Source organism: Bubalus bubalis, chromosome 15 (assembly GCF_019923935.1).
Source record: "Bubalus bubalis isolate 160015118507 breed Murrah chromosome 15, NDDB_SH_1, whole genome shotgun sequence".
In the NCBI taxonomy this organism is placed as follows: domain Eukaryota; kingdom Metazoa; phylum Chordata; class Mammalia; order Artiodactyla; family Bovidae; genus Bubalus; species Bubalus bubalis.
Window position 1 is genome coordinate 18221458 of NC_059171.1, and position 16299 is coordinate 18237756.

At 37.0% G+C, this 16299-nt stretch overlaps 1 protein-coding gene across 3 annotated transcripts in view; it reads right to left on the bottom strand.

Annotated features, from left to right (window-relative positions):
* RNF19A (ring finger protein 19A, RBR E3 ubiquitin protein ligase) overlaps positions 1 to 16299 on the bottom strand; it is a 55421-nt gene that overhangs the window by 26187 nt on the left and 12935 nt on the right. For all 3 annotated transcript variants that reach the window (XM_044928572.2, XM_006055231.4, XM_044928571.2), the window contains exon 2: positions 1093 to 1857. In XM_044928572.2, coding sequence (XP_044784507.2) covers positions 1093 to 1766 — 674 coding nt within the window. In that variant the 5' untranslated portion in view covers positions 1767 to 1857. The remainder of the gene's footprint in view (positions 1 to 1092; positions 1858 to 16299) is intronic.

The window sequence follows — 16299 nt, forward strand, 5'->3', positions numbered from 1 at the left end:
GAGCATCCTGCAGTATAGGAGATCATAATACAGATCTGATACTGAATAGTACCTCTGAGTCTTTCACACAGCTAATGAATTCATAAAATGTTAAATAATTAGATAATATTTTTAATGCCTTACGTTACCCAGAAATCCTTGGTGGGTAAGTCAAGTGCTAGTGAGACCTGGGAAAACTGGTTGGAATTTGCACAGGCTATAAACATATTATCACTTTCTTATTTAAAATTACAGGATTCATAGACTAAATACAACATGAAATTTGCTGCTCAGTAAGCTTTATAATGAATTTGATTAGTCAGAGTCATCAAATTGTCATTTGATAAAGTGATTTGATAAATCACATTCCAGTCTTGTCTCTGATGATACCCAGATAATCTTGGAAGTTCTGGGTTTTCCCAAACTCCTAACTATAATCTCTGGCTTACTAATGGAATGCTAAATCTCACCTAGTCTTCACGGCTTTCATTATTCTTGCAAAGCCTATGACTATTTCTTCCTAGTCCTGACAGCCATACTTGGTAAATGCTATTAACAGGGGCTGCTGTTAACATAATAACCAAAGATACAAGCAAAATTATTTTAAATATTGGGAAAATATTTGTAGTTCACAAACTTGAGGCAAATGAAATATTATATAACCTCCAGATCTTGAGACTAGTAAGTACTTACATATTCCTATAGGAAGACATCATACTGCGGCACACATTAAGAGGCCTTTAGAAAGAGTCAGTTAAGTTTATACAAATAACTCCCCCACCAAAAGCAAACCAACAAAACGTCTGACCATTTATTATACCAAAGTAAAAATTCTCCAAGTGGATGGGGAAAATCAATATGACTAGATCCTGTGCCCTACCATCTTATTCTTTTCTTCTGAAAATAGCCTATGTGAATATATGATGGAAAGACAATATAAAAATGAACATCTAACACTGTACCTGACACACAGTATATACTCAGTCTATTTTTGCCTATTGAGTGAATTAACTACTTGGCATGTTAAGACTTTTCTTTTAAGTAACAGAAAACTCATATTTTATCCACAGAGAAAAAAATTAACTCAAGAAAAATCAAACAAAACCTTCTTACCCACAGTCTGGAGCTGGACACCACCTACAATCAGGATCTGCAACGAGCCACCGTCTAAGCATAAATTCTTCATATTTTTCCATCAAGACATCATCACTTAATATCAAGCGGATATCATGGGGATTAAACCGTTCAGTACATTCTGGGCAACTGATATTAACTCTACTTTCAGAAATTTCTATCCTTAGATATTGTCGTAAGCAATCCACACAAGATCTATGATGACAAGTCATTATCTCGGGAAATCTGTCTTTAGAATGCCGCAAAAGGCACAAGGGGCACTCTATAAAGTCTCCAACTTGTTTGCTGATGGAAGTTAGCCCATTGTCAGAGGAGGTATTTGTAGAGAAAATGGAGTTCTTATCAGTACACATTTCAGAATGTATACTCTCAATACTTGCAATTCCATCCACCCCGCCATTCAGCTCCCTTGATTTACGTTTGTTATCCTTTTTCCTCCGAAACAAAGAGCCTATTGAAATTCTTCTTTTTTTGGGTGCCTTTTTGACCGAAGGCAAGCTCACAGATGAAGCAGAAGACTGAAGATCTCGATCTGAACCCATCTGCCGATGTAAACTCATGTCTAAAATGCTCATTAGAATTGAGTCAGGGTCTGTGTTTACACACAGCCCTTCATTATATTTAAAGATAAAATCTATTTCTTGTTCTTGCATTCAGATTAAGTCATGATGTTAGAAAATCCTACTTGGTTCCTTCGAGAATTCTTGAAAGAGTTCAATTTATAGAAGACTTATCACGGATGTTCTGAAAAACAGAAGAAAACAAAACAGCAAGATTATTTAATTGTATTCACCATGTGCATGTCTTTTTAATAATCTTACAAACTCTTTATGAAACGTCAAACAAGTATGTACTTTAATCAACGGTTTTTGGTTTTGATTTTTTAAAATAAGGCCAGTTTATGGTAGTGCTAGTGGTAAAGAACCTGCCTGCCAATGCAGGACAGATAATGATATGCTAGTTCAAACCCTGGGTCGGGAAGATCCCCTGGAGAGGGCATGGCAACCCACGCCAGTATTTTTGCCTAGAGAATCCTATGGACAGAGGAGCCTGGCGGGCCACAGTCCATAGGGTCGCAAAGAGTCAGACTTAGCACGTAGCACGTTAGCAGTGATCCGTCTACAAGAGATATAAAACCAATGCTGATATAACAAAGACATTATTTAATCCTAAGAATCTAATTTGAGTTGACCTTATTATTAAAATCTTGTATAAAACTTCTGATTTTTATCATACTCAAACCTCAGTGATTCCCACTGCCTTTAAGGAGTTTTTAAAAAACTGACTATAAAATGTACACGCAAATACAAAGGGCTAAGAAGAGCTTATACAACTTTGAAGAACAGTGTGTATGTGGAGAGGGAGCAGATTCTCTTACACTGGCAGAAATAATGACTCATTATAAAGTTACAGTAATGAAGAAGACAGTGTGGTACAACACAAAGATGGATATAAAGACCAATGCGGAACAAAACACAATCCAGGAAAAAAGTCCCATTTATACACATGAATCCCTGACTTACTGTCAAAGGTGACCCTGCTGAGCATTGAGAATGGCCTTGTCAAAAACAAAAACAACATAGTACTGTTTTACTGGTTACCATCTGAGGAAAGGAACTTAACCTATAGGTAACCCTCTGCCTAAAAATCAATTCAGATGGTTAATAGATCTAAATGTGAGAAGTAAAATCATAACACTTCTAGCAGTCGGTAGAAGAGACTATTTCAATGAAAAGATTTCTTAAATGAAACATACTAAAGTACCTTCCATAAAAGACTGTTAATTGCACTACAATAAAATCACAAGATAGTATTAAGGGAGTGCGAGAAGACATTTGCCACATAAAACTAATAAAGGACCAGTAACCGGAATATATAAAGAATACAGAAATCAAGACAAAGCAGAAAAATAGAAATGCGCATGAGGGATGCTCACAGGCTCTTCACAAAAGAATGTGAGACAGTGTTCAACCTCACTTGTTGTAGACATCAAAGCCATACTGAAAGACACTGCACACCCAGCAGGATGGCTAAAATTTCAAAAGACATTTCCAAATGTTAGCAAAGATGTGGACTGCTGATAGGAGTGTAGAACGGCATAACTACTTTGGAAAACTGTTCAACAGTATCTACCAAATTTGGACATATGGAAATTCTATTACTACAATATGTAACAGTATCTATTACATACTGATACTCCTAGATATGAATGCACAAGAGAAATGAATGCATACATGCATCAAAACACTCACATAACAATATTTCTGGCAACACTAGTTATAACAAGCACAAACACTGGACACAACCCATATTTCTATCAACAGTAGAATGGATAAATTGTGGTATATTCATTCCACTCTAGTATACCAGAAAGCAATGGAAATGAACAAAATACTGCTACTCATAAAACAAATATGAATCTCTCATAAAAGGATGTGCGTGTATGTGCTGTGCTTAGTTGCTCAGTTCTGCCAACCCTTTGCAACCCCATGCGCCATAGCCCACCAGGCTCCTCGGTCCATGGGGACTCTCCAGGCAAGAATACTGGAGTGGGTTGCCATGCCCTCCTCCAGGGGATCTTCCTGAACCAGGAATCAAACCGGGGTCTCCTGCATTGCAGGCAGATTCTTTACCAGCTGAGCTACCAGGGAAGCCTGTGTGTTGTATAATTCCATTTAAATAAAGTTCAAAAACAGGTAGAGTTAATCTCTAATACATGTCAGAAGTCAGAACTACAGCTACCTTTTGAGAAATGGCACATGTACAGTGGTTACAAAGGTATATTCACTTTGTGATAAATCACTGACCTACACTCATGGTTAATGTGTTTTTCTGGGTGATCTTTATATCAGAATTAAAGGTTAAAAAAAAAAAAAAAAGCTCCCTGAGGTGACAGTCACGCACATTCTTAAGAAAGTCACATTTACTTTTCTAACACAAAATCTAGAAAACCATTTCACTCAGGAAAACTTTATTCATGTCCAACAGTTTATACCTTCCCATCATCTGCTGCATATTCCCTTAATTCTGAGGGAAATACAGTGTAATGGTAGACTCAACTAAAATTTTCTGCTTATTTTCTTCTCTACAGTTATTAATTTCTCTTGCATCTCAAAATGCTTTCTGTACTCCAGGGTTCAATATACGTATCAAAGAACAGACTATCTTGGGGATCCTAAGAATTTATCACTTAAAACATTAAACCAGTGGTCACCTGGAGAATTTTTCAAACACACTTTTATAAATTTGATACCCACATAATTTATTATCCACGTCAGAATCTAGTAAGAGTGAATGAAGGTGCTATTAAGACGCCTACTCCTTGGAAGGAAAGTTATGACCAACCTAGATAGCATATTCAAAAGCAGAGACATTACTTTGCCAACAAAGGTTCGTCTAGTCAAGGCTATGGTTTTTCCTGTGGTCATGTATGGATGTGAGAGTTGGACTGTGAAGATGGCTGAGCACCGAAGAATTGATGCTTTTGAACTGTGGTGTTGGAGATCTTGAGAGTCCCTTGGACTGCAAGGAGATCCAACCAGTCCATTCTGAAGGAGATCAGCCCTGGGATTTCTTTGGAAGGAATGATGCTAACGCTCAAACTCCAGTACTTTGGCCACCTCACGCGAAGAGTTGACTCACTGGAAAAGACTCTGATGCTGGGAGGGACTGGGGGCAAGAGGAGAAGGGGACGACAGAGGATGAGATGGCTGCATAGCATCACTGACTCGATGGACGTGAGTTTGAGTGAACTCCGGGAGTTGGTGATGGACAGGGAGGTCTGGCGTGCTGCGATTCATGGGGTCGCAAAGAGTCGGACACGACTGAGCGACTGATCTGATCTGATCTGATTAATATTTAAAATAGGATGTGTGTGTGTTAAGCTGTGTCCATCTCTTTGGGACCTCACGGACTGTAGCTCGCCAGGCTCTTCTGTCCATGGAATTCTCCAGACAAGAATAGTGGAGTGGGTGGCCATTCCCTTCTCCAGGGAATCTTCCTGATCAAACCCAGGTCTCCTGCATCGTGCACAGATTCTTTACCATCTGAGCCACCAGGGAAGCCCTTAAAATAGAATAATGGGGATAAACTAGAACATATGGTGATCCCACTTAGGAAGCCTTCCCAAAACAGTGTGCAAATAAACAAATATGCCTTAAAGGAAAATAAACAAATGAATACTAAAAAATTTAATATTTTTATATGGTAAAAAGTATAATAAAATAGGAAGACACGATAAATTAGTAAAATATAACAATATTTTACATATAACAATGAACAACTTTCATTAGTATACAAACAGCTTTTACACATTAGTAAGAAAAAGATGTACAACTCAGTGGTAAAATGAGCAAGGATATAGGAGGAAGAGTTTGGAGAAAAAAAATAAAAAAATTAGGGAGACAGGAAACAGTGTTCAACACACTGGAAATGAAAATTCAAACAGCAGACACCATCTCTGTACACAACAGGCTAACAAAGGTCGAAAGGGTGGGTGAGCGTGTACTGAAAGAAGCACCTCACAAACTGTTCAGAGGAGAGCAGGCAGCACAACTCTGGGGAACCAATTTAGCTGACTCATTGGGAAAGACCCTGATGCTGGGAAAGATTAAGGGCAGGAGGAAAAGGGGACGACAGAGGATGAGATGGCTGGATGGCATCACCAACTCGATGGACATGAGTTTGGGTGAACTCCGGGAGGTGGTGATGGACAGGGAGGCCTGGTGTGCTGCAGGCAGCTCATGCAGTCGCAAAGAGTCGGACACGACTGAGCAACTGAACTGAACTGAACTCGAAATGGAACTGTTCTCTGACCAGCAATCCTACGTGTAAAATCTATCCTTCAGAAATTATAAGGACACAAGTGTGCAAAGAAAGTGTACTAGGAAACTCACTGCAGCCTAGGTGACAGAAGGAAATACAACAAGGCAAACAAACCCCATACAAAACTTGGAAATAAGTGTCCAACGGGGAACTGGTAAAAATAAAAGAATCAACCACAATTTACAGGTAATAATAAGGAATAGATCTCTCTATATAACACTGAATGAGCAATAATAACTGCAAAACAGTAGTATGTATAATATGAAACTATTTGTGGAAAAAAAAATGCACCCACAGAGGTTTACAGGTACCTACAGAATTTCTGGAAAAATATTAAACCATTAATAGCAGCTACGATGGGGAGAATAATCTTTAGTATTTACTTTCTGCCTTCTGTGTAAATTACAATTGTATCATGAGCATCTACTACTTACAGGTTAAAAAAAAAAAACCTTAATTTAACCCCACAAACAACAACAAAAAAACATATTCCACTCTAGAATTAACCAATCAAATTGAGAATGTGGTCCAGAACTTGTATATTTTACAAATGTTCTCAGTAATTTAGTTGTACACACTGATCAAGAACCATTAACACTAAAATGTCTGCTAAACTCTTGCACTTAAAAACAGAATTCTGTATGCTTGGTCTCCAAAACAAGGCTTCTTGTTTTTCATTACTTTAGGTACTAAAAATAAAAGTTCCATTAAAAAAATAGACAAAAAAAATTCATGAAGGAACACTTCCAAACCCATTCTACGAGGCCACCATCACCCTGATACCAAAACCAGACAAAGACATCACAAAAAAAAGAAAAGTACAGGGCAATATCACTGATGAACATAGATACAAAAATCCTCAACAAAATTCTTGCCAATAGAACCCAACAACACATTAAAAGGATCATACACCATGAACAAGTGAGGTTTATTTCAGGGATGCAAGGATTCTTCAACATATACAAATCAATCAATGTGATGTAACATATTAACAAATTGAAAGATAAAAATACGATAATCTCAATAGATGCAGAAATGTTCGACAAAGCTCAGCACCCATTTCTGATAAAAACTCTTCAGAAAATGGTCACAGAAGGAACCTACCTCAACATAATAAATAAAGACCATATATGACAAACACACAGCAAACATTTTCAACAATGAAAAACTGAAAACACTTCCTCTAAGATCTGGAACAAGACAAATACCAGATTAATAGTTGCAGGATTAGCTTTTTAAAAATAATATAGTCAGAGTTATTGATAGCTAACTTATTTATCAATAACTTTCAGAAAGTTATTGAAAAACTCAACATTCTAAAAACTAAGATCATGGCATCTTGTCCCATCACTTCATGGCAAATAGATGGGGAAACAATGGAAACAGTGACAGATTTTATTTACCTGGGCTCCAAAATCACTACAGATGGTGACTGCAGCCATGAAATTAAAAGATGCTTGCTCCTTGAAAGAAAAGTTATGACAAACCTAGACAGCATATAAAAACTAGAGACATTATTTTACTGACAAAGGTCTGTATAGTCAAAGCTATAGTTTTTGCAGCAGTCATGTATGGATGTGAGAGTCAGATGATAAAGAAAACTGAGCACCAAAGAATTGATGCTTTTGAATTATGCTGCTGAGGAAGACCCTGCAAAGTCCCTTGGACAGCAAGATCAAAAAAACCAGTCAATCCTAAAGGAAATCAACCCTGAATATTCATTGGAAGGACTGATGCTGAAGCTGAAGCTCCAATACTTTGGCCACCTGATGCAAAGAGCCAACTCACTGCAAAAGATCCTAATGCAGGGAAAGACTGAAGGCAAAAGGAGAAGGGGGCAACAGAGGATGAGATGGTTAGATAGCATCACTGACTCAATGAACATGCATTTGAACAAACTCCAGCAAATAGTGGAGTACAGGGGAGCTAGGCGTGCTGCAGTCCATAGAGTCGGACACGACTTGGCAACTGAACACCAATGAGAAATAGGAATGGTCTACAACTGGTATTTCTACCACGTATGCCAAAGCCTTGTGGACCAAAGATGTAGTATAAGTGCTGATAACTATGTACTGACACATCAAAAATAATCTAATTTGGCAGAATGCTATTTTTTATACTTCATAAAAATTATGGAAGTTAAACATTCCAGGTGAAGTATCTAATCAATAATTACAATATTGTTTTAAGTGAAAATGTATTGTAGATTTTAAATGCTCAACTTATAAACACAGGATAGATAATGAGCAATTAGAAAGTTCAAATCCATACAAAGAGCAGCCTATGTTTGAAAAGCTGTATATATTATTCAGGATCCTGGCCAAAACGCGAAGCATTTTCAAAGAGGTAAGTGAAGTGCTCATTTGCAAAGGTGTGGGTAGGGTTAAGGAACCAACAGTGATGGCAAAGTACTCAGAAAGCCACTGCCACCCTTTGGAAAAAAGGGGCAGGGAGGGAGCTGTTCAATGGCAGTCCAATGGCAGAAGAATAAACATACAGCGTCTATCTTTTGGAGATCTCTAATATCCACCAATGCCTCACACTGGCTAAACCCAACGAGAAACCAACAAAGGAAGCCAAGGGAGGCAGTCCTTAGAGTAAGTCAGCCTTCTATGGGGCACAGAGCAAGCAAGGGGAGGATGAGGGTCTGGAGCAGCAAATAAAAATATTCAGTATGGATGTATAAAGAAGAGAATTTGGGAGTCAAGACCTTGTCAGACACTGCTAGTTATAAAAATCTTAGATAATGTCCATTCCTGAGTCTGTGAGCTCCGCTAAAAAATATGTGATCTCCACTTATTTCAAATAGATGTTATGACAAGAAAGTGAAACTGTAACAGGCTAAAATTTGGCCTATCCTAAATGTTAGCTGATGAAATATAAGACAAGTTTTATGTTTCTAGTACCTAACACAACTTGTAACTTATAGTAGGTACCTAAGACACACTGGATAAATCAATCATGATGCACGACACACATACGTGGAAGTAAGGGAACTGAGGATTTGTTCATATCTTTGCTTTTGGCTTGTTACTGTTGTAAGGTTCTTTTTAAGTGATACAACCTTACTACATTCAGCTTTTTAAACTGTAAAAAGAATCTTTACCCCACAAGTGCTACAGGATAGATAAGATCATGTTAAATATCTTGACATTATACAACTTCAAGAATTACAGATTTAAAACATTCAACCAATAAACATCTTCCAACCACCAACATTTTAGGAGCATCTACTAAGCACCCACATGCCTAAGTGATTTAAGACTGATGAAACAATATTTTGCAGAAAGTAGGCTGGGCAAAAAAAAAAAAAAGGACAATAAAGAAATTATTTCCCAAGAGAAAATCCCACTCAACTCTGGAATATCTGTTTTTGCCTATTATTCAGCCAAAATTGGGTTTCTTCTATTACTTCTCACAAAAGTAAAAAAATGGAGAAAACCCAATAATTTTGTATTGATAAACACTAAAAGTATCCAGTTTCTGATTCTAATTTCTTTTACTGATGTCTGACACCCAGTTCAGCACCTCTGCTGCTGCTGCTAAGTCGCTTCAGTCATGTCCGACTCTGTGCGACCCCAGAGACGGCAGCCCACCAGGCTCCCCTGTCCCTGGGATTCTCCAGGCAAGAACACTGGAGTGGGTTGCCATGTCCTTCTCCAATGCATGAAAGTGAAAAGTGAAAGTGAAGTCGCTCAGTTGTGTCCGACTCTTAGCGACCCCATGGACTGCAGTCCACCAGGCTCCTCCGTCCATGGGATTTTCCAGGCAAGAGTACTGGAGTGGGGTGCCATCACCTTCTCCATCAGCACCTCTAGAACATGGTAATAAAAGTAGCATGCCAGAACACTAGCACTGTTGAAGAAAATAGAAAGAGGACTAAGTATAAAGTAGTTTTTGTTTGTTTGAAGTGAGAAGGGAACAGGTACAGAGATTTCCCAGCACAGTTTCTATTGATCATTAATTCTGGTCACTACTGAAGCCCAAGCTATTTCATACTTAAGTGAGAGTCAAGAAAGGAGATAAAGAAGTAAGACTTTCTATTTTAGATTCTATTAAAAAACTATTTTATGTTACAAAAGCATAACAGGCCATTAAACTTCTTCAGCAATATATATTCATGTTGAGAGGTTGAGAGAAGATGATGAATAAAAGAAAAAATTTTAATGAATATTTATCTGATATTAAACATGGTTCTCACATGTTTATAAGTCACATTTCACTTTCTGTGAACTAACCACATGTTCATATTCTGCTGCTGGTATAAGGTTTTTTTTATATAAAGGAACTCTACTATTATGTGTCAAATATATTAAAAAATTAAAAAAAAAACCTGCATGGCAATTTTCCAATGTAGAAATGAAACTTTCGTGTGTGTGTGTGTGTGTGTGTTCAAATTCACGTATTTTTCTCTTTATGACTTTTGGATTCTATATTCTTGGAACAATCCTGCTCACGCCAAGATCACATTTTTAAAATACATTTATATTTCTTTCTGGTACTTCTATATTTTGTTTGTTTACTGCTTACATCATGTATCCATTTCCATTTATTTTCATGTTACAACTAAGTAGAGATCAAAGTTTGATTTTTTCCTAAATGGCTAGCCAGTTTTCTCAACACCAGTTATTGAATAATTATCTCCTTTCTACCTACCTCTGACCTAATTTGATAAGCTAGTTCTTAGTGTATAAATTTCTTGCTATCTAAGTGGTAGGGACTTCCAAAATACATTCTTCAAGTAAACAACCAAACTGTTTTGTTCCAATTTTTGCTGCTATCTAGGTGGTAGGGACTTCCAAAATACTTGCTGCTATCTAGGTGGTAGCGATTCCAAAATACGCTCTTGAAATAAACAACCAAACTGTTTTGTTCCAATTTTTGCTCCCACCAATTGGAAAGGTGCTTATTTCCCTGGATTCTAATCAACATTCTATATTATTTCAATAGCTTTTTCTAAGTCGTGGGGAAAGTAAGCTACTTTCATTTCTATTTCTTTGGTTACTAAACAAATTGAACATTTGTTCACACTTACAGCCCTCTTTATTTTTTCAATGAATTATCTGTTCATACACTTTTGACCATTTTTTACACTGGAATATTAATGGTCCTCTTCAATTTTAAAACTTTCATATTTATTTCCTCTTAATATTTGCCCTTTAATTCTGTGATTTTTAAAGTAAAAAGGTTTAAAATGTTTATTTAATCACATCTACCAGTTCTTCTGTAAATTCTTTCATTACTTTATATGCTTACAACATTTTCTGGGGATAAAATCTATTTATTGACACATTTACCATTTGTGGTACTTTTTATTCCTTCTTGTGGATCCAAGTTTCATCTGATGTCTTGATATTATTTCCCTCCAGCCTGAAGAACTTCCTTAAACATTTCTTTATGTTGCAGATTTCCTATCAATGAATTCTCTCAAGTTGTTTATTTGAAAAATGTCCTATTTCACCTTCATTTTCATGAGTATTCTTTTCTGAATATAGAATTTCAGGTTGATAACTTTCTCCTTTCAGAACCTAAAATAGGTCATTCCATTTTCTTCTGATCGCCAATCATTTCTGATTAAGTCATCATTCACTGATATTTTAATTCCTCTGTAGTAACGTGTGTGTTTTCTCCTTTGGCTGTATTAACATTTTCTTTCCATCTCTGATGTTCAGCAGGTTTGATCAAAATACACCTAGATGTTATTTTCTCTGTATTTATCATAGTTGGGGTTCATTGAACTTTTTCAATTTCAAGTTGATTTAATTTTTTGGCAATTATTTCTTTACATACTTTTTTTACTCTACTGTCTGTCTCTCTCTCTTCCTGCCAAGGCTCTGTTCATTTTTTGTACTTTTAATCCATTCTTTGGATTTGCAAATTTTTATTGATCCACCTTCAAGTTCATCAACTTTTTTCTCTGCCTTCTCCAGTCTGTTGCTAAACCCATTCAGTAAAATTTTTACTTCAATTGTATTTTTCAGTTCTAGATTGTCTATTCTTCTATAATTTCTATTTCTCTGTTGAAATTGCCCACCTATATTCAGTCATCATGATCATGCATCTCCCTTTAGGTCACTGAATATATTACAGTTGCTTTCAAGTCTGTTAATTCTGCTAATTTTAGGGCCCACTATCATTCTGGGTCAATGGTCGTGATGTTACATCCCATTTTCCCAATTCTTCACATGTCTAGCAGTTGTCTATTACAAACTGGGTATTGTGGATATTATGCGGTAGAGAGATCTTCTCCTAAGAGTGAAAATTTTTAGTATACCTGGCAGTTAAATCTCTGGCTCATAAAGTCAAACTTGTGGAGGCTTGGTTTTATGTTTTAAAATGTGTCTCTGAGCACACATGTTTTACCAAGCTCTGTTAATTTGGTGGGAATCAAATACCAAATTGTCTCTCCTGACCCGAGTACCAGCTGAAATCTTTAGCCAGCTTTTCCGGTCTAACTGTTATTATTTTCCACTGAGCTCCATGGAATCTCTCTGCATAGTTTAGGGGTCACTAGCATATTTTAGGGGAGTTTTTCATAGATTTAAGGGCTATCCAACTGTAACTCCCTCCTTTCTGGGATTTATCCACTCAATTTCCAGCCATTCTGGCAGTCCCAAACTCTATCCCTTGATACCTTGAGCCAGTAAGACCAGTTTCTGCTTGATTTTCAGCTGTCCTGTGTTGCATTCAGAAAACGAAGATCATGGCATCTGGTCCCATCACTTCATGGGAAATAGATGGGGAAACAGTGGAAACAGTGTCAGACTTTATTTTTCTGGGCTCCAAAATCACTACAGATGGTGACTGCAGCCATGAAATTAAAAGACGCTTACACCTTGGAAGGAAAGTTATGACCAACCTAGATAGCATATTCAAAAGCAGAGACATTACTTTGCCAAGAAAGGTCTGTCTAGTCAAGGCAATGGTTTTTCCTGTGGTCATGTATGGATGTGAGAGTTGGACTGTGAAGAAGGCTGAGCGCTGAAGAATTGATGCTTTTGAACTGTGGTGTTGGAGAAGACTCTTGAGAGTCCCTTGGACTGCAAGGAGATCCAACCAGTCCATTCTGAAGGAGATAAGCCCTGGGATTTCTTTGGAAGGAATGATGCTAACGCTCAAACTCCAGTACTTTGGCCACCTTATGCAAAGAGTTGACTCATTGGAAAAGACTCTGATGCTGGGAGGGATTGGGGGCAAGAGGAGAAGGGGACGACAGAGGATGAGATGGCTGCATAACATCACTGACTCGATGGATGTGAGTCTGAGTGAACTCCGGGAGTTGGTGATGGACAGGGAGGCCTAGCGTGCTGCGATTCATGGGGTCGCAAAGAGTCGGACACGACTGAGCGACTGATCTGATCTGATCTGTGTTGCATGATCTTTTCCTCAAGAGCAAAGTTGTATATATTTGAGGGGAAGCATTTGGCAGTTTTCCAAAGGATACCTTTACCTAAAGATCTAAGATACAATACTCTTGAATCTGTATATGATGCTATTATAGGAAATTTTGGCTCAAGTATACAATTCATTATTCTTTATCAGCATTAATTCATTTATTCTTTCAACAAGTATGTTCAGTGTTTATCATGTGCCAAATACTCTTCCAGGTGGTAGACAGAGAATAATGAACAAGAGAGACAAGGCCCCTGTTCTGTGGAACTTTCATTCTAGTGCATCCAAACCAAGCACTGAACAAAGACATTTCAGCCTGTGTCTTCCCCAAACAGTAATACTAGACTTTGCAAGAATATAAATTATAATAAAAGTGCTTCCCTTTTTTCATAAGCATGATTTTGAAAGAAAAGATGATTTTATATGAGCATATATGATAGTCCCATAATCTAAACATTTTAGTCCCAAAATCTAAATATTTATCAATATCTATTTAAAGTTTTCTTTCTAAAAGACTGTATATATGTGCTTTTGACAGCATTCTATTTTTCACAATGACAGTAGTTTTTTAGCATCATAAATAGCAGACAATTTAAGTTGTACAAAGAGGGATCATTAGTTATCTGACCAAATTATCTAATACAGAGAAAATTAACTTAGCTAACTGAGCATGACTTCAGAAGCCAATATTGGTAAATAAACAGTGGGGGATATCCTCTATACTTGACTAAATTTTTTGACCCTGCTCTTCCTCTAGAATTAAAAAGTTCCTAAGGCAATGGAAAAAGGAAATATTTATCTTCCGTAGCATTTCCTATACAGAGTTGCAAACAATAACATATCAAATTTAACTATGCCTAGGTACAATTTAATGTAGTAGCTAACTATAAAAAACAGAATTAATCATCATAAGCCATCCTTTGATCAGACCACAACTGGAAGAGCTGTACTAGTAATGATGTATCTGCATACAAGCTAATTTTGGCCCCAAGTAAATAGAGTTTTTGTACATCTGAACAAGTTCATTAAATTCTTTGGTTTTTCACATATGGTTTTCTCTTTACGGTGATACATCACTAAAGTTCATTATAATGAAGTTTCATATTGCTCAAAAAGGTTATTTAAATGTTTAAAATTATCTTAAGTTATGTCATTCATCTTGCAGGTGTCAAATGTGAAATGTTATATTTTCCTCTAATAAATTTATTCCCTAATATAGCCGGAAATTTAGCCATAGTAGTAATGCAGGCTCTGGGTATCATTCTTGCTGTCCAAATAATATTGAAGAGGCAAACTCTCTTATAAAAACTCTGACTTATTAAACATCTCTTTATACAGTCTGTTAAAGTAAAAATATAATAGGCAGAATAATAAATTTTTGGTGAAGGATAAAGATGCTTAAAAACACAGCTTATCCATGGACAGGCTTCATAGAAATCCATGAAATCTCTAAAACTATATACTAAATTATAAATAAAGGTATATTCCACTGACAGAATTCATAGATTTCAACAGATTCTCCAAGGAGTCTAAAGTTTAACAAAAGGTTAACCACTACTGCTGAGATGGTGGAGTTTAATTTGCCAGTAAAAGTTAACATCAGATTCTGTAAACTGGGTCTGCTCTCACTAATTTACATTATTAGTACTATATTCATATCTATTCTAATTATTAGCTCAGTTAGAACACACTTCTATTCCTTTAAGATAAGTTGCAGTTCCAAAGAGTTAAGTTTGGGGAAAAGTTTAAAAAAAATAAACAACCTTCATCTATAAGACAAATGTCTCGGATTCATAATGCAAGAATAAATATAAGGTATGTAGATGGCCTAGAGTAACCCACATTTAAAAAACAAAATCTAACAAATAAAGGCTAACTGTTGTACATTCAAAGGACTGCTGCTGCTGCTGCTGCTAAGTCGCTTCAGTCTTGTCCGACCCTGTGCGACCCCATAGACAGCAGGCCATCAGGCTCCCCTGTCCCTGGGATTCTCCAGGCAACAACACTGGAGTGGGTTGCCATTTCCTTCTCCAATGCATCAAAGTGAAAAGTATAAGTGAAGTCGCTCAGTCGTGTCTGACTCTTTGCGACCCCATGGACTGCAGCCTACCAGGCTCCTCCATCCATGGGATTTTCCAGGCAAGAGTACTGGAGTGGGGTGCCATTGCCTTCTCCATTCAAAAGACAGATGTGTATAAAGATATTACAGAGCTATTATGTCATTTTCACTTAAAATGGTAGTTACCACTGAAAATTTGAGTTCATCAATCCTCATAAGGTAAGTCAATAACACTATCTCTATCCTAAGAACCCAGATTTCTTAGATCTGTATATAATATGCTCGTGTTTCTGAGGACACATTCCAGTAATTAAAAGGCTTTTAGGTTGTATTTCTTTCTAGCACCATTGCTGACTGTTTCTCACTGGCCATCAAACATTTTACTTCTTTGTGCTGTTCCATTTTAAATAGAGATAGTGTTTAAGTAGAGATAGTGTTAGCCTGTTTCATTTTCCTTCCGTTTGCAGCTAGATGCAGTCATGTGTCCAGTTCTGGCCAATGCAACGTGAGGATGATGATGCATGCCACTTCCAGAACTAGTCCCTAAATCATCCTTTCAATCATCCTTTGAGCTCTCATCTCCCTTTCCTCGCAAGCTGACTGAATGTAGTGATTCCAGTGGTTGACTCCAAACAGGTCTTTGGGGACATCTGAGTCACAAGATGGAAGGAACTGGGATACCTGAGTCACCCACATGGTTCTTTGTGTGAGTGAAAAATTAACTTCTATAGAATTCCGCCATAAGATTTGGGGTTTTTTTTTTTTTGTTTCAGACACGACTATCTTACCCAAGATGAGATAAAATGAGGGAATAACTTAAGAGTAGCTTGGAAGGAAAATTCTGAAAACAAATATAGGGTAATAATAGCTTGTTTTTATTCAGAGAGTAAAGCATGGGACTTGGGAGTCAC